The sequence below is a fragment of the Oppia nitens genome, unplaced genomic scaffold (assembly GCF_028296485.1).
Source record: "Oppia nitens isolate AA-2021 unplaced genomic scaffold, nextdenovo-longstitch-racon4-pilon3 scaffold7_pilon_pilon_pilon, whole genome shotgun sequence".
NCBI lineage: Eukaryota > Metazoa > Arthropoda > Arachnida > Sarcoptiformes > Oppiidae > Oppia > Oppia nitens.
This window is the reverse complement of record NW_026533251.1, coordinates 3532546-3550671: the sequence shown is the minus strand read 5'-3', so window position 1 is coordinate 3550671 and position 18126 is coordinate 3532546. Positions and strand designations below refer to the sequence as shown.

The 18126-nt window shown below is 22.0% G+C and overlaps 5 protein-coding genes across 5 annotated transcripts; 4 read left to right on the top strand and 1 right to left on the bottom strand.

The window, feature by feature from the left end:
* Window positions 1-816: 816 nt before the first annotated feature.
* Window positions 817-3651, bottom strand: LOC128963683 (cytochrome P450 2A9-like). Its single transcript, XM_054310197.1, has 7 exons — window positions 3459-3651; window positions 3201-3374; window positions 2817-2901; window positions 2538-2702; window positions 1388-1962; window positions 965-1295; window positions 817-862 (listed from the first exon to the last, which is right to left on the bottom strand). Exons 1-7 carry the CDS (start codon window positions 3625-3627, stop codon window positions 817-819), a joined length of 1545 nt encoding a protein of 514 aa, XP_054166172.1. The 5' UTR covers window positions 3628-3651.
* Window positions 3652-3887: 236 nt separating this feature from the next.
* LOC128963682 (cytochrome P450 2D9-like) lies at window positions 3888-6279 on the top strand. The gene is made up of 7 exons (XM_054310196.1): window positions 3888-4189; window positions 4304-4428; window positions 4631-5048; window positions 5132-5250; window positions 5358-5613; window positions 5799-5986; window positions 6098-6279. Exons 1-7 carry the CDS (start codon window positions 3987-3989, stop codon window positions 6277-6279), a joined length of 1491 nt encoding a protein of 496 aa, XP_054166171.1. The 5' UTR covers window positions 3888-3986.
* Window positions 6280-8169: 1890 nt separating this feature from the next.
* LOC128963681 (uncharacterized) lies at window positions 8170-8813 on the top strand. Its single transcript, XM_054310195.1, has 2 exons — window positions 8170-8485; window positions 8587-8813. The coding sequence occupies exons 1-2, from the start codon at window positions 8170-8172 to the stop codon at window positions 8811-8813; spliced, it is 543 nt and encodes a 180-aa protein (XP_054166170.1).
* A 1387-nt stretch (window positions 8814-10200) lies between these two features.
* LOC128963151 (uncharacterized) lies at window positions 10201-11787 on the top strand. The gene is made up of 5 exons (XM_054309640.1): window positions 10201-10325; window positions 10396-10774; window positions 10860-10982; window positions 11068-11221; window positions 11310-11787. Exons 1-5 carry the CDS (start codon window positions 10288-10290, stop codon window positions 11744-11746), a joined length of 1131 nt encoding a protein of 376 aa, XP_054165615.1. The 5' UTR covers window positions 10201-10287; the 3' UTR covers window positions 11747-11787.
* Window positions 11788-13136: 1349 nt separating this feature from the next.
* LOC128963680 (uncharacterized) lies at window positions 13137-14456 on the top strand. The gene is made up of 4 exons (XM_054310194.1): window positions 13137-13499; window positions 13580-13702; window positions 13788-13941; window positions 14020-14456. Exons 1-4 carry the CDS (start codon window positions 13182-13184, stop codon window positions 14454-14456), a joined length of 1032 nt encoding a protein of 343 aa, XP_054166169.1. The 5' UTR covers window positions 13137-13181.
* Window positions 14457-18126: the final 3670 nt, after the last annotated feature.

Genomic DNA, 18126 nt, shown 5'->3' with positions numbered 1-18126 from the left:
TTACTATTTAATGATTTTTTTAACTTCACGTATTCACTATCATATAGCTGTTTATTAAATTTATAAAATAGTTTATTAAATTACTATTGTCATTTTATTGCTAAAAAAAATAAAATTACTTTGCAGATTTAAGTAATACACAATAATTTAGAAAAATACTAATATAATATATTTATATATGATTTGAAATAGTAAATTAAAACATTTAAAATAATAAAAAAATAATTAACTATGTTAAATTGTTATTTTATTGCTAAAAAATAAAATTACTTTGCAGATTTAAGTAATACAGAATAATTTAGAAAAATATTAATATAATATATTTATATTATAATGATTTTTTTTAAAACTACACGTATTCACTATCATACTCTATAACTGTTGTATTTTTATAATTTTATAGTTTTTAAAAATAAGATTAGTATTACAAAAAGTTTCTTGAATGTTACTTACAGTATATAAAATATACTGTTTATATTATATACTATTTGATTAGTGGCCACACGTAAAGCTTTTATACACACTAAACACATAACACAATACAATTCAAGATTACAATTAACTTATTTTTTTAACAAAAAAAATATACAACATATATATATAATAATAATAATTACTTTTTATTTATGTTTATGTAATATTTATTTACTTAGACTATTAAATTATGAGTTTCCCACAGAATATCCGGGGACACATATTAAAAACACAATAAAATTAAATAACTATTATTAGGAAAAATATCAAAACTAATAGACTATAAAAATGCATAAAATACAAACAATCAGATTATAAAATAATTTTTTATTAAAAGATTATTTATATGATAATTCTGGCTATTATTTTGGACGACCTTATATCTTGACTATATAGACAAATATAATTATATAATATATTTTCTAAATTTAAGTATTATTTTTATTATTATTATTATTATTAGAATTTAGTTTTTAGTATAATTTTATACTCATTAGGATTAATTAGATAACCGGAATTTGGGTCAACACTCAAATCTCTATGACTGTCCAAAATAATGTCATAGTTTTGTGTCAATTGTATAAAACGGACCAAAACCAGAAACAGGTCAGCGATGGCCAACTTTTCTCCCAAACATTTACGACGTCCCACACCAAAGGGTATGAATGCCGGCGAATGTGTTGTTATATAATGGCCGTCACTGTCGATGAAACGGTCGGGTAGAAAGTGGTCGCCATTAGTCCAGTGCTTGTCATTACTGTTTTTCAGTATAATTCCCTGATATGTGTATACAGTTATGCCTTTAGGTATTGTATAGTTTCCTAAATAATTAACAAACAAAAAAAAAACAATAATATTAATAATAAATTATTAATTTTGTTTATTTAAAACAAAACAATACAAAAACATTAACCTATTTTACTGGTTATTACTGAACGATGGGGTAAACCATATGGCGCTACGTTTCTGAATCTTAATGTTTCGGCAATAAATGCCATCACATAATGACATTGCTGTCTGTCCTGATGTCGGGGTAAACGGTCACCGATTTGGCTAATGATCTCATCTCGTAATCTCTTTTGCATCCGTGGATAATACGACAACAATAGTAGTATCCATTGAAATGTTTTTTCCGATGTCTCTATTCCGGCAAAAAACATGTCAAACACAGTCATACCTAGTTTATCATCTGTAAGATAAGGTGCCGACTCTCGGCCCTCCCGGAGCGCATCATCTTTGGCCGCAATAAGTGCATCGCAAAAGTCTCGTTCAACTTCACGATCGTAATCAATGTAATGCTGTTTAAACTTATTATAAATAATATCTCGCATTTCATTGTAAGCATTACTCATTTTGTTGGTCAGCTTATAGTCAATCCATTGCAATGGTTTAATATATTCAGTTAACATTAATCTTAGATTCATTTCTTCAAATATATCTTTCAATACATATTTGAATTTTTTAAACACAATATCATCAAAATTGTAACTAATTTAGATGATAATATTAATATTAATAATAATAATAATAATAATAATATTAATAATAATATTAATAATAATAATAATAATATTAATAATAATAATAATAATATTAATAATAATATTAATAATAATATTAATAATAATAATAATAATATTAATAATAATATTAATAATAATATTAATAATAATATTAATAATAATATTAATAATAATATTAATAATAATATTAATAATAATATTAATAATAATATTAATAATAATATTAATAATAATATTAATAATAATATTAATAATAATATTAATAATAATATTAATAATAATATTAATAATAATATTAATAATAATATTAATAATAATAATAATAATAATAATATTAATAATAATAATAATAATATTAATAATAATATTAATAATAATATTAATAATAATATTAATAATAATATTAATAATAATATTAATAATAATATTAATAATAATAATAATAATAATAATAATAATAATAATAATAATAATAATAATAATAATAATAATAATAATATTAAAACTAATGTTTATTATTTTAATTTATTATTTTTATACCTTTCATTGAAGGCACTGTTGGTCATTATGTTTAGAAAAATTAGATATATATAGTCGACTGGTTTAATAGGTTTGTCCGGACCCTCCCTTTTCAACATTAATTCAACTGTTTTGTCCACACAATCGACGGCTACATTGACTAGACGTTCATTAATTGAATATTTCCTAATATTGTATAGATTTTTATAATATAAGTTAAAATTATGATTATTTTTTTTATTTATAATAATTATTAATTTTATTATAAAAAACAATTGATTTTAATTTATAGACACAAACATTGCTGCCGTATGAGCTACACGTCTAAGTGCTTCCCAACTGTTACCGTAATCATCCATCATTACATCATTAGCCAACAAAGTTGCTATAATAATAATAATAATAAATTTTTATAAATTGTTTAGTTAGGGTTCGGACAAATTCCCTCCCTCGTTTTATTTTCCAAAAGTTTCCTATTATATATTATATAAGTATATAACTATACTTTAACTTTAATGATTTAACTAAAAAATATATATTGAAAATAAGATAATATTATAATTTTATTTTTCTAACATATATTTACATTTTAAACTAAGATAATGCTATAATTATATTTTTATAACACATTTATTTGCAGGTATTTTTTTAATCAAAATAGTTTTTTAATGATATAATAATTACCAAAATATGTTTTCGGTCGTCCGGCAAAATCAGTTTTACTAAACACTTGTCTAGCAATGTCTGCGTCGCTAATCATTACTTGTGGTGTATTACCCATATATACAGTAAAAACTGGTCCATACTTTTCGGACAATTGTCTATAAATGTCATCCCAAAAGGTTTTTGTTTGAAAAGCTATAATTTATCCAAACAAACAAAACTTATCAATATAAAAGTTTTCAAATTAAAAAAATACAATTAAAATATAATCAATTTTACTTAACATATTGCCTATAACTGGCAATGGAAATGGACCGGGAGGCAAACTGTAGTATAAATGATAAAACATTGCCAATTTGTACACCAAATAGCCGATTGTTAAACTTAGTACAAGTGTCCATAAATGTGTTATAATATAAAAACTAATTATTTGCGTCCATAAAAACATATTTACAAAAAGCACTATTTATTACAATTATATTTTGTTGATTTTGTATTTATTGTTTATATATAAGGTTATATATATATATATTTGTAATTTTAAAATTTAAACATATACAGAAAATATTTTTAAAATTTTTGCTACTCAGAATTAGTAATCGATATTTATATTTACGTATTTTATATCAATGATAATGTATGAAATAATAAAATAAAAATTATATTAAAACTAATATAAGTAGTACAGTATAGTATAATAGCAATTAGTTAACAGAGTATTTTGTTATTTATTTAACTAAAATCAATTTTAGTTTTATTGAATTTTGTTGTATAAAAAAAACAATATTTTATTTTTACATAAATATAATGTTTTTATTATCATTGATTTTTTTCAGTTTCATTTTATCAATATATGCTATCATTAGAAAAATCTATAAAGAATATGATCACCAGAGTCGACTGCCTCCCGGTCCCCGAAATTGGCCACTAATTGGAAACGTTTTATCGGTTATGGGCGCCAATTCAAAAACTTTTGTCGATTGGTCCAAAAAGTATGGACCAGTAATTGGGTAAATATTTTTATAATTAAAACTAATCAAATAAATAAAAATTTATTAATACTTATTTTTAATTAATTAATTATGTATTTTTTTGTATATATATATATATATATGAAAAAACAGTATACAAATGGGTTCGTCTCCCACTGTATTACTTAACGATTGGCCGACAATAAAAGATGGCCTCTCTCAGGACACAAATCTTGACCGACCCGTTGATAATATTTTTTCATCAGTTGGTCCAAAGGGTTAGCTTTTTTTGTAATAAAAATTGTTTATTACTGTTATTAACCAGTTTTGACAGATAAATGAATATGTTTATATAATACAATGTATAATATTCGGCCAATTTTTTCATACAAATAAAGTTTAACGGCACCCAGTGTTCTGATATCGAAAACCTTTAGCAACCCTGATATATAAATATTTTATATATTATATAATTTTTAGGATTAAGTTCAATGAACGGACAGGAATATAGAGAACAGAAACGATTTTTATTATATTATTTTAAAATCAAAAGATCGGGAAAGACATCGTTGGAAGACCTGATAGTCAATGAGATTAACCGGTTGTCCGATATAATCGATACGACTACTACTGGTGGTTGTGAAACAAAAATCCGATCCTTGTTTGGCATCAGTTTGTTTAACATTGTCAGCCAATTTGTATTTGACAAACAATTTGATTATACAGAAAAAATGTTGAAACTAATTGACCAATTGGTTAGCGCCAACCCTACACTGGCGTTGAACACTGTTTTTGCACAGTTTCCGATTATTAACAGATTTTTGGTCAAATATTTTAAATTTTTGTTACCAGAGTCAGCCAATGGACGAGCAATGGATGAAATTATTTCTCTAATAAAGTATATGAAAACTTTTAATAATTTAAAATGTAATAAATAATATTTAATATATATATATATTTAAAAAAATAAATCATATTTAGAAATGAAATTAAATCGCACGAGAAAACAGTGGATACAAGTAATGCTCCCAAGGATTATATCGATGCCTTTATTAGTGAATCCCTTAAACACAATAACAGCGATAAAAATTCATTTAATTGTAAAATTTATTGAAATAATTTGAAAAATTGATTTTATTTTTAAAAAAAACTTATATTTAATACTAATAATATAACTGTATTTATACTAATTTTTATTTTTATTCAGATAATAATTTATTGGGCGTTTCATTTGATCTTTACGGCGGTTTAGTTTTATCTGTTTTAAGTGCTATTGAATGGTCGATAGTATTGTTGGCCACATATCCCGATGTTCAGCAAAGAATATACGGAGAGATTGTTTCAATTATAGGTACAACCGATAGACCGGTTTATTCACAAAGAAAACATATGCCTTACGTTCAGGCATTCATGTATGAAGTGCTTAGATTTAGATCAGTCACACCATTGAATTTAACCCGAATGTATGAATTTGATTAATAATTTTTCAAATTTATTATTTAATAACTTAATTTATAGCTAATATATATATATTATTGAATATTATATTTTCTATTCACTAATCCATATAAACAATACTAAAATATTTAACTAATTAAGTAATTTTTAAGCACTATTTAACATTAATTATTTACTGAAAAAAAATTAGTTCAACTGCTGACACTATAATTGGTGGACACTTTGTACCAAAAGGTACCCATATATTAGCCAACTTTTGGTCAATTCAAAACAACCCGAAACTATGGGACGAACCGAACCGTTTTCGACCCGAAAGATTCCTCATAGACGGCGAAACCAATTTTGCTAAACCCGAACATTTTAATCCCTTTTCAATTGGTATTAATAACAGATAAATATACTTAAAATACATTAAATTAATATTAATATTATTAATATTATTATTAGATTAAACAAATAATACTATTTCTAGAAATCATAATATTATAGGCAAGAGATCGTGTCCGGGTGAGGTGTCGGCACTGATTGAAATGTTTTTGTATATTGTTTTGTTGGTTCAAAAATATGAAATCAAATCAACAAAAAATACGGACACAACACTTGATTATGTCTTTCAATTATCAGTCGCTCCTAAACGAGAACCTGTAGTCTGTTTTGTTAAACGTTTCTAAACTAAACAAAATATATTTAATTTGATAATTTTTAAATCTTATAAACTATTTATATAATATTAGTTTTATTGAAAAAAAATAAAATTTCAAAATTATATAAAATAATTACTCAAATAAAATTATTATTAAAAGTTATGTTAAATTTATTCAAATAAAATTATTATTAAAAGTTATGTTAAATTTATTCAAATAATTTTTATACGTAATTAACATTTAATTAATAATATTTATAGTACTGTAAGTAATTTACTTTCTTATTCGCATTAAAACTATTATTTATTGCAAAAAAATAATATTACTTTAAGATTTATATACAAAATAATTTTTGAAAAATACTAATATATTATAATATACTGTATTTATATTTATAATATAATGATTTTATTTTTTAAAAAAAACTATACGTATTCATAAGCATATAAATGTTGTTTTTTATACTATATATAATATAAAAAAGTTAAATATTAAATAAAATAATTAACAAGGTTAAATTGTTATTTTATTGCCAAAAAAATAACATTACTTTGCAGATTTATTTACAAGAAAATAATTTATAAAAATATTAGTATAATATAGTTATATTATAATGATTTTTTAAAAACACTAAATGTATTCACTAGAATATAGCTATTGTATTTTATAATTATATATAAAAATTAAAATAAATAACAAAATAAAATTGTTATTTTATTGCCAAAAAAAATAACATTACTTTGCTGATTTATCTTCAACAGAATAATTTAGAAAAATACTAATATAATATATTTATAATTATATATAATATAAAATAATTAATTAAATTCATTAAAATCTTAAATAAAATAATTAACAAGGTTAAACTGTTATTTTATTGCTAAAAAACATAACATTACTTTGCAGATTTATCTACAAGAAAATAATTTATAAAAATACTAGTATAATATAGTTATATTATAATGATTTTTTAAAAACACTACACGTATTCACTAGCATATAGCTATTGTATTTTATAATTATATAGTTAATTAAATTTATTAAAATATTAAATAAAATAATTAACAAAGTTAAACTGTTATTTTATTGCGAAAAAATAACATTACTTTGCAGATTTATCTACAACAGAATAATTTTGAACTACACGTATTCACTATCATATAACTGTTTTAATTTATACAAAAATTCTACATAATATACATAGAAAAATAAGTTTTTAAAAATATACAATAAAAATATCTATTGATTTATACATTTAAAATATAATAAACTTTATATTAAACTAAAATATGAATCAAATTATACCCGAAGATTACGTTACATTGACACACATTTATAGTACTTTAAGTAATTTACTTTTTCATTATATTATAATCTACTGTATTTAAATTTATAATATAATGATTTAAAAAAAACTATAGTATTCATAAGCATATAAATGTTGTATTTTATAGTATATATAATATAAAAAAAGTTAATTAAATTATTTAAAATATAAATAAAATAAATAACAAGATTAAATTGTTATTTTATTGCAAAAAAAATAACCATACTTTGCAGATTTATCTACAAGAAAATAGTTTATAAAAATACTAGTATAATATATTTATATTATAATGATTTTTTAAAAACACTACACGTATTCACTAGCATATAGCTATTGCATTTTATAATTATATATAAATAATAAAATAATTAACAAGGTTGAATTGTTATTTTATTGCTAAAAAATAATATTACTTTGAAGATTTATCTACAACAGTATAATTTTGAACTACACGTATTCACTATCATATAACTGTTTTAATTTATACTTATACATAATATATGATATATATAAAAAAATAAGTTATTTAAAATATTTAATAAAAAAATATTTAATAAAAAAATATTTATTGATTTATACATTTAAAATGAATGGATGGACGGGTGGATCTTGTATTTACCAGTTTTATGCTACACTATTGTAGTCGGGATAAGCGGCAAGTAATGGCCATATTTAGACAATTATTGAAATCGGATGGACTATTCTATGGCAATATATTGATTAATCAGGATTTGAATAGAAAATTATTAGGCAAAGGCAAGGAAAGGGATCCAAACCAACAATGGTATCCATCACTGGACAAACAGACTGAAGATTGGCTAAAAAGTTTAACAGATAATGGATTTATGATAGAAAAGTCAAAACTAATTGAATTGAATGTCGGGATGAATCGCAAACAGATTATAGGTATTAAAATCTATTTATTTTATTAGTATTTAAATTAATTAATTAATAATTTTGTTTTTTTGTTGAAAATTTTTTAATTAAAACAACAACAAAATCAATAGACTTTATGCCAGTAGTGGTTGACTGTTATCGTTGCTATTTCCCGGACAGCCAACAGTTTGACGCCGAAGTTGGCGACCACTTGTGGGACACTGTGTTTGACGCCTTTTTTAGTCCACCCGATGCTGAGCCCAATCCTAGCGCGTGGACTAAATTTTTGGCCGACAATACTATTACAGAATTGCATTACTATTTTCACTGTTTACGAGTTATAGCCACAAAAAAATAATTAACTAATTTTTTTGTACAATTTATTTAATTAAATAAAATTATTATATAATATATTTTATAAGTTATATACTATATATATAATACATAAAGTAAACAATATATAATACAATATGTAATTTGAAAACAAAACAATACTGCTGTAGTTTTTTTTTATAAAAATATTTATTACTAAATAGTTAATATTATTAATAAATTATTTATGACTTATATTAGTATAAATTAGAAAATATACAGAAAATTTAATCAATTTTTTTTAAAAAAAAAGTTATTTTTAAACTTGACATTATAGTATGAATGTATAGTATATTGCTGTTTACATTTAAACTATAAACCTTAATAATCTTATCAATGTTAAAAAATCTAGACAATGACAAACCTATTTTTTTTTTAATTAAAATACAAGTATAACTAAAATTATTTGTTAATAGTTTAAAGAGTTTGACGTCTTTAATAACGTCTTTAATGATTATTAAAATAAAACTTAAAAAATTATTAGGAAATTTAATTTATTAAAAATTATTACTAAAAATACTGATGTAGTAATGTTAAAATATGATTCTGAAATGACTTACGTATATCTGAATTCTATATTTTTTGTCCAACTGTCCGTTTGTCCGCATTTCAATGTATTTTGAAATTATCACTTCATATTTGAAGTAATCATCTAAGGCGTGGTTCACATATTACGTTCGCACTTTTTAAGAAATCTAGACCCCTCCCTCCCCTATGTTCGCAATTGTTCGCATATAGTCATTTAAAAAATTACGTTCGCTTATCCCTAACTGCTACCTCCCCCCCCCCACCACAAGAAATAAGATATTATCTAAATGCGAACGTTCTTAAAGTCTCTACCCCTCTCCTCCCCCTCGTTCGCAAAAGTTGGCTACCCCCCTCCCCTCAAGTGCGGACGTAATATGTGAACAACGCCTAAAATAAAATATAAAAGATTAGCATTAAAATATTGATGTCTCTCGTGTCAACTTCAAACAAGTTGATCCAGAGATCGGCTCTTATGTGACGATTTTGTGACCATTAAATTCTTCCGTCGTTTGATTGATTTGTTCCGTCGTTAATATTAGTTTAACTGTTTGTGTCGTCATTGTGGGCGTATTTTCGGTTACTACCGGTGCTCGCAATCAATGTAAAATAATTTATTATGTTTTTTTTTTAATAAAACTTATTAATATAAAACACGTGTAAAATAATCATAAATAACAATAAATGATACCTCGCATGACTACAGTTGAATTTATTTTTTAAACTGAATCATTTGATTTTAATTTAATTTTTAATTCAGATTAGGATTAAGTTTGGAAATGCTTTGTAGCATTCTCAATTTTATAATAAATTCTATATATATATATTTGAATTTACAATGTAAGATATAACAAATATTAACAGTCAGTTTTATTAACAAAAAAAACTTTATGTATAAATTATATATAATATTAATAAAACTATACTATTAAATAATGTCTGTTAGTTTTAATGAACACTTGTATTTTAATAAGTAAGTAAAGTAATTGACATTGGTCAAATTAATTATAATCAATAATCAATATTATTAACTTTAATAATAGCAATACAAACGAATCGTTTGTATTAATTTGTTTTAAACAACAATCGGAAAAATTTTGGTCAATGTTTGACAATATTGTTGATAAAGTGTTGAAAAACATTATGACAACCAATGATGAGACAGTGGCTGAACAGATGAAACCACATTTGCAACAAATCATAGGCTATTATAAGGGATCAAAAACTTTGAATCCGTTTGGTTTCGGACCAGTAATGACCTATAGTTTACTTACGGGACATATGCCCAGTGATCCACTGTTTGATACAAATGTCTATGCATTGGGTTGGGTGGGCATAATGTTGTCCAACTATTATTTCCTGTTGGACGATATTATGGATAACTCAACTAATAGATTGGGCAAACAGTGTTGGCATACATTGGTAAGTATATTATTAGTGTTGAACAATAACTAATGAATGATATACTAAATTATTTTATTTTTTTTATATTATTGGTTGTAATCAGCCATCAGTAGGTTTATCGGCACTAAACGACAGTACACTGTTGTTATCAGTTATCCATAAAATTATCCGACTTTACTATGAAAGTCATCCATACTATGTAAATATGGTTAAACTAATGACCCAGGTAAATTAATTGACAATTTATATATCAAATTGTTATTAATTTATAATATAATACAAGTTTTAATATTTATATATACATAATATAGCTACTTGGTAATATATCATTAGGACAACAATTGGATATGATATACTCACAAATGCCTCAATCAAACAATTTTAAATATTTTACAATCAAAGGTTATGTTAATAAAAATAAATATAAAAATGCATATTTTGGATTACTTATGCAATTCAAATTTGGTTTGTTTTTATTTTTTTTATTATTAATATATTAATATATTATATCTATTTATATATAAAGTATAACATAACTCATAACTATCGATAGGATTGTACGCTTCGGGTCGGGATTGTATTGAACACCAAGAAATAGTTGAAGAAAAGTTAATACTGTTGGGTGTATTGGATGGCGCTATCAATGATTATGAAGACCTGAACAAAGAGGGCGGAACTGATATACAAGAGGGTAAGTTCAGTTGGCTAGTGGTCAGGGCATTGGAATTGGCAGATGATAGACAACGGGCTATAATTGTCGATAACTATGGCCGAGTAGATGACCAGTGTGTCCAACAAATCAGACAATTGTATAATGAATTGAATTTGAAACACGAGTTTCTTGTCTATGCTAACCAAGTGTTTGATGATATTCACAAATTTTGTTTGGATTTTAACGACAATTTGGTCACAAAATTGTTGACCAATTTTGCCGATTTGGTCAAACAATATCTCAATTATGCGGTAAAAGATGATTCTGTCTTTATATAGTTAATTCGTTAATTATTTTATTTATAATTTTAATTTTAATAATAACAACAATTTATTATAATTAATGTTTTATTTTTCAAAAAATTACAATAAAAAGTAATAAATAATTTGAAGCTTATTTAATTATTTAAAAATTAATTATATATATTTTTTACTTACTATTACATTACTTAATTTTTTACTTTTTAGTTATATATTTTTTATCTATTTTTTTAATTTTTGAAACTACGTTTAATGTCAGTGTAGGGTTTGCAGCGATCAATTTGTCAATTATTTCATCATTTTTTTATTATAATTAAATTGTTTGCAAATAACAAATTGTCTGACAATGTTACACAAACTGATGCCAAACAAGCATCAGATTTGTTGTTAAGATAATTGTGTAATTTTTTTTTTAATTTTAATTGATACTATAATTATAATTTAGTAAATGTTATTATGTTTTTAAAACTTATATTGAATCTAATTATTGATTAAAATAATACATTATATTGTTCATTTAAAGTCAATTAATTTGATTTTAAATTAAAAAAAGTTTTTATAGATAAAAAGTTTTTATTTTATTTTGTAATCAATTTTTTTTTAAAAATACTGTTTTTATGTATAGTTCCTATGATGTGATTGTAGACATTGTCTGCGATGAGGGCATTGTTACAAAAATATGATTACCTTGCAGATTTATCTAAAACATAATACTTTATAAAAAATAATTATATATTATATGTTTTATTTACTAGGTATAATATAATTATTTTTATAAAACACTACACGTATGCACTATCATATAACTGTGGTTTTTTATTAACTATATATAATATAAAATAGTTATAGAAAAAATTACATAGAATATTAAATAAAATAAATAACAAAATAAAATTGTTATTGTATTGACAAATAAAATAACATTACATTACAGATTTACATTACATTTACATTACATAATTAGGATTTAATAATTAATATAATAATGATTTTTGAAAAAAGGTTAAACTTAGTCACTTATAACTCTTGCAATTTATACTTAAATATAATATATAACAAAAAATTAATAAATTAAATTATTTAAAAATTAATAAATTAAATTATTTAAAAATTAATAAATTAAATTATTTAAAAATTAATAAATTAAATTATTTAAAAATTAATAAATTAAATTATTTAAAAATTAATAAATTAAATTATTTAAAAGTTTTACAACAACAACAACAAAAACTTTATATATTAATTTATAATATCAATAAAACTATACTATTGAATAATGTCTGTTAGTTTTAAGGAACAATTGTATTTTAATAAGTAAGTAAAGTATAATTGCCTGGATCAAAATTGATTATAATTAATATCAATAATAAATATTAGTATCTTTATTAATAGCAATACAAACGAATCGTTTGTATTAATTTGTTTCAAACAACAATCGGAAAAATTTTGGTCAATGTTTGACAAAATTGTTGATAAAGTGTTGGAAAACATTATGAACACCAATGATGAGACAGTGGCTGAACAGATGAAACCACATTTGCAACAAATCATAGGCTATTATAAGGGATCAAACACTTTGAATCCGTTTGGTTTCGGACCAGTAATGACCTATAGTTTGCTTACGGGACATATGCCCAGTGATCCACTGTTTGATACAAATGTCTATGCATTGGGTTGGGTGGGCATAATGTTGTCCAACTATTATTTCCTGTTGGACGACATTATGGATAACTCAACTAATAGATTGGGCAAACAGTGTTGGCATACATTGGTAAGTATACTATTAGTGTTGAACAATAACTAATGAATGATATACTAAATTATTTTTTTTATATTATTGGTTGTAATAAGTCATCGGTAGGTTTATCGGCACTAAACGACAGTACACTGTTGTTATCAGTTATCCATAAAATTATCCGACTTTACTATGAAAGTCATCCATACTATGTAAACATGATTGAACTAATGACCCAGGTAACTTATTAATGAATCTAGAATATATTAATTATTAATATACAGTGTAATTCAAATGTGGTTATATATTATTATGTATAAATAGCTACTTGGTAATATATCATTTGGCCAACAATTGGATATGATATATACAAAAATGCCTCAATCAGACAATTTTAAATATTTTACAATCAAAGGTTATGTTAATAAAAATAAATATAAAAATGCATATTTTGGATTACTTATGCAATTCAAATTTGGTTTGTTTTTATTTTTTAATATTAATATATTGTATCTATTTATATATAAAGTATAACATAACCCATAAATATCGATAGGATTGTACGCTTCGGGACGGGATTGTATTGAACACCAAAAAATAGTTGAAGAAAAGTTAATACTATTGGGTGTATTGGATGGCGCTATCAATGATTATGAAGACCTGAACAAAGAGGGCGGAACTGATATACAAGAGGGTAAGTTCAGTTGGTTAGTGGTCAGGGCATTGGAATTGGCAGATGATAGACAACGGGCTATAATTGTCGATAACTATGGCCGAGTAGATGACCAGTGTGTCCAACAAATCAGACAATTGTATAATGAATTGAATTTGAAACACGAGTTTCTTGTCTATGCTAACCAAGTGTTTGATGATATTCACAAATTTTGTTTGGATTTTAACGACAATTTGGTCACAAAATTGTTGACCAATTTTGCCGATTTGGTCAAACAATATCTCAGTTTTGCGGTTAAAGAAGATTCTGTCTTTATCTAATTAAATGAGTTAATTATTTTGTTTTAATTATACTATTAATAATAACAACAATTTATTATAAAATTTATTTTATTTTATGTAATCAATTTTAATTTGCTAATTAAATTATAATACTAATTAAGTATTTTTCAAAATTTAATATAATAATTTTGTTATCAATAAATTTATTTAATATAATTAATTGTATTGATTTGTGTCTATTGTTAGTAAATCATAATTATGTCATACAATTATATTCACATTTTCTAGTATCCAATATTAATACATATTATTTAAAAAACAATTGTTTTTATTTTAATTTTAATTTGTTTAGATTATGAAATTTTTTTCAATAACTGTATTGAGTTTATTTGTCAGTTATTTGGCTTTTATTATGTTTGAGATACTAATTGCTAAAATTGAAAATATTATTAAAAATATATAATAAATTGATGTGTTTTAAACGATTTTTTTTAAATTTAAGACAAAACTTAAACAATAATAATTATAATATTTGTTTTGTTATTAAAGTTTATTTATTTTATGTGTTTATAAAATAGTTTATTAAAAAATTATTTTAATTTCTAAAGTCATTATTGATAACGATGTGTAAAACAAATTTTTCATAATTGGTTGATATTTTATACAAAATAATCTTATAATATATCTTATAAATATTGTACTAATATATTTACCCTGGGTAAATAAAAATAATGTTATATAATTAATATAATTTAGTATTCTTGTTTTTGTTTATTTGTTTTTTTTCATGAAAACTATAATATTTATAAGTAAAAAAAATATGTCAAATTTTCAGTAGTAAACAAAATAAAATATTAATTAATAAAAATTCATTAATATTAATTATATATATTCAATAAGTGACCTTGTAACTTTATACAAATATAGACAATATTATTTTTGACATTTTTTTTATTATTATAATTATTACTTTATATTCACTTAAGTTTAGTTTATAATATGTATATTAAGTAAAGTAGATAAATAAATAAATAAATAAATATAAATATAAATTCATAATTACTTGATTATAATTAGTAGTTATACTGTATATACTGTTGCCCAATATAATTAAAGCATAACATTATTATTATTGTAATATTGATTAACAGAAATAATAATAATATTATACTAAAATTTATATACTGTATAATATAATCATAATAATTAAATATAATACAATATTTTTTTTAAAAAATGAATAATTAATTTATTATTATTATAAAAATAAATATAATAATTAAAGATATTTTTTATTTATAAATATATTTTTGAAACTTTTCAATAGTAATTTTATTTGTTAATAAAATATTATTAAACAAATACAATTACGATATAATAAATAAATATATATATATAGAAAATTTAAATTTTTTATTTAAAATATGTATAATAATATTATTGATGTTAGAAAAAAATTGCCGCCAAATATTGCCTACAAATCGGCAGCATTTCATTTATATCGTATCGGATTGAATCCGGAAATTATTGATGAAAATACTAGTTATCGACAAATTATTCAAAGAAAATGGTTTAATAAACCAATTATTCAATTTATAATATTTATTATCTATTTATTTGAACGTATAATCTGTTTGCTGACTGACAACAAAAGTTGGCAATTTTATGCACTATTAGGTGATTGGAGTTATTTTATGGGTATTAAAACCGGTAGTAATATATTTCTAATATTAATATCATTGTTGGCATTGGCATCGCAATTGACTTTCATCTATAATTATATTAATAATATAAAACCTAGATTTTTGGATGTATTCAAAATGATATCCGGTTTGATAGCACCCGCCAGTATAGGACTGACCGATCGGTTGGCTATTACCAGACTAGTCAAACAAATGAGATTTATGTGTCGGTTGTGTCGATTGAATACTGAACTAATCATTCAGTTGATGGCAATTATGACAACAATGTTACCATTTATAATGAAACTATCGCTACTAACCGATGCCTTTATCTATGGTATACCTAATTCAATGTTTTTTATGCTATGGACCTATTACTGGTGGAATAGTATATCATTTCAATTGCTTTATTTTATTATACTATGCAAATATTTGAAATTAAAACTAAATAAATTATATAAACAATTATTAATTAATAATAATAATAATAGACGACATCATAGAAAAATACTAAACTATATGTCTATTATCAGTGAATTTAATAAATTGTTTGCCGAAATTAATGACTATAATATAACTTTTTGGTCAAAAATATTATTATATTTTTGGCTAATTTTAGGTTTGGCTGACGTTGTCTTTCTATATAATATATTATTTATATCAATTGATATCATATCAAAAATTATCTATATTTATATATTTATTGGTATAACTATTATATTTATATTTATTATATTTACGACATCTTCATTGACGGCAACCGCTAATAGATCTTATAAATTGTTGAATAAATTTTTATTGATTAACAATAAGCATATTTCAACTAATAATAAGTTAAAAGTTAGTAAACAAATTATTTAATAATAACAATAATTTTGTTTATTATTATTATTATTACTAAATATATGTCTTAATAATTGTTAAAAATAATTATATAGTTATTGGTATTAATAGAGAGGACGGCACAGAAAAGGGTTGGTTTTTCGTGTTGGAAATGGTTTACAATTAATTATTTCAGATCTTATAAAGTAATCATTTTATTTAAATAAATATTTATTATTATATAATAATTTTTTACTTAAAATATATCTAGATTTTGGGATTTTTGTCGTTAGTGTTTTTAAAGATGATTAAAAAAATAAAAATATTGATTAAATAAATACTAATCAAAAAAATATAATAATATATGGAAAATAATAATAATGTGGATTATTAATTTAATATATAAATTTATTATTTATTATATATATATAATATATATATACCAGTATAAAATATTCTAGTTTATATAATTGATATTATTATATTTTAATTTAACACATTATATAAAATATAAACAAAATTAACTTAAAATGTAATATAAGTTTTTTGTTGTAATTTTGTATTAAGTGGTAAAATAAATTGAAAAATACTATAAATAAAATATATCAATGTTAATAAAATCAATAACAAAATAAATCAAATTATAAAAAATATGTTAATATATCTTAATCTATAAAATAATAAATAAAGATTTTATATATTTTATAATTTTATCATTGTATAACAAATTTTTACTAACAATATAAATCGTATTAAAATTAAATAAATATGACTATAAAATAAATAAGTATGCTATTGAAATATTTACTGTATATAATAAAACTGTAATTGCAATTGATTTTTATCACAAATTTTTTCAATGATATTAAACCAACATTTATTGAATGTCCGGTTTTGGTGATACCCATCAACATTGGATTTACTGATTGATTGAAAATTATAAAACTAAACAAACATATATATTATTTTTGTAATAATTTTTTTTATCTATATTGTCAATTAAACAGCTGTTTAAACTTAGTTAAAAATAAAAGTCTAAATATATGACGTAAATTATAAGTTAAAATTATGAGTTATATATATTTATTATACTTATTTGCTATTATAATAATATAAAATACATAAACTATTAACTTAATGTTTAATATATTTGTATTTAGAAATAAGCATAAATTATTATATGATATCGATAATTGGTACTAAAA

Coding starts and splice junctions, on each gene's coding strand:
- LOC128963683 (XM_054310197.1), bottom strand. CDS start 3,627: ATGTTTTTATGGACGCAAATAATTAGTTTTTATATTATAACACATTTA. Junction 1,296..1,387: donor AGTAATAACCAGTAAAATAG/GTTAATGTTTTT, acceptor TTAATTATTTAG/GAAACTATACAATACCTAAA. Junction 863..964: donor TATCTAATTAATCCTAATGA/GTATAAAATTAT, acceptor TTGTCTATATAG/TCAAGATATAAGGTCGTCCA.
- LOC128963682 (XM_054310196.1), top strand. CDS start 3,987: ATGTTTTTATTATCATTGATTTTTTTCAGTTTCATTTTATCAATATAT. Junction 4,429..4,630: donor TTCATCAGTTGGTCCAAAGG/GTTAGCTTTTTT, acceptor TATAATTTTTAG/GATTAAGTTCAATGAACGGA. Junction 5,614..5,798: donor CCATTGAATTTAACCCGAAT/GTATGAATTTGA, acceptor AAAAAAAATTAG/TTCAACTGCTGACACTATAA.
- LOC128963681 (XM_054310195.1), top strand. CDS start 8,170: ATGGATGGACGGGTGGATCTTGTATTTACCAGTTTTATGCTACACTAT. Junction 8,486..8,586: donor GAATCGCAAACAGATTATAG/GTATTAAAATCT, acceptor CAAAATCAATAG/ACTTTATGCCAGTAGTGGTT.
- LOC128963151 (XM_054309640.1), top strand. CDS start 10,288: ATGTCTGTTAGTTTTAATGAACACTTGTATTTTAATAA. Junction 10,326..10,395: donor GAACACTTGTATTTTAATAA/GTAAGTAAAGTA, acceptor CTTTAATAATAG/CAATACAAACGAATCGTTTG. Junction 11,222..11,309: donor ACTTATGCAATTCAAATTTG/GTTTGTTTTTAT, acceptor AACTATCGATAG/GATTGTACGCTTCGGGTCGG.
- LOC128963680 (XM_054310194.1), top strand. CDS start 13,182: ATGTTTGACAAAATTGTTGATAAAGTGTTGGAAAACATTATGAACACC. Junction 13,500..13,579: donor AACAGTGTTGGCATACATTG/GTAAGTATACTA, acceptor GGTTGTAATAAG/TCATCGGTAGGTTTATCGGC. Junction 13,703..13,787: donor TGATTGAACTAATGACCCAG/GTAACTTATTAA, acceptor ATGTATAAATAG/CTACTTGGTAATATATCATT.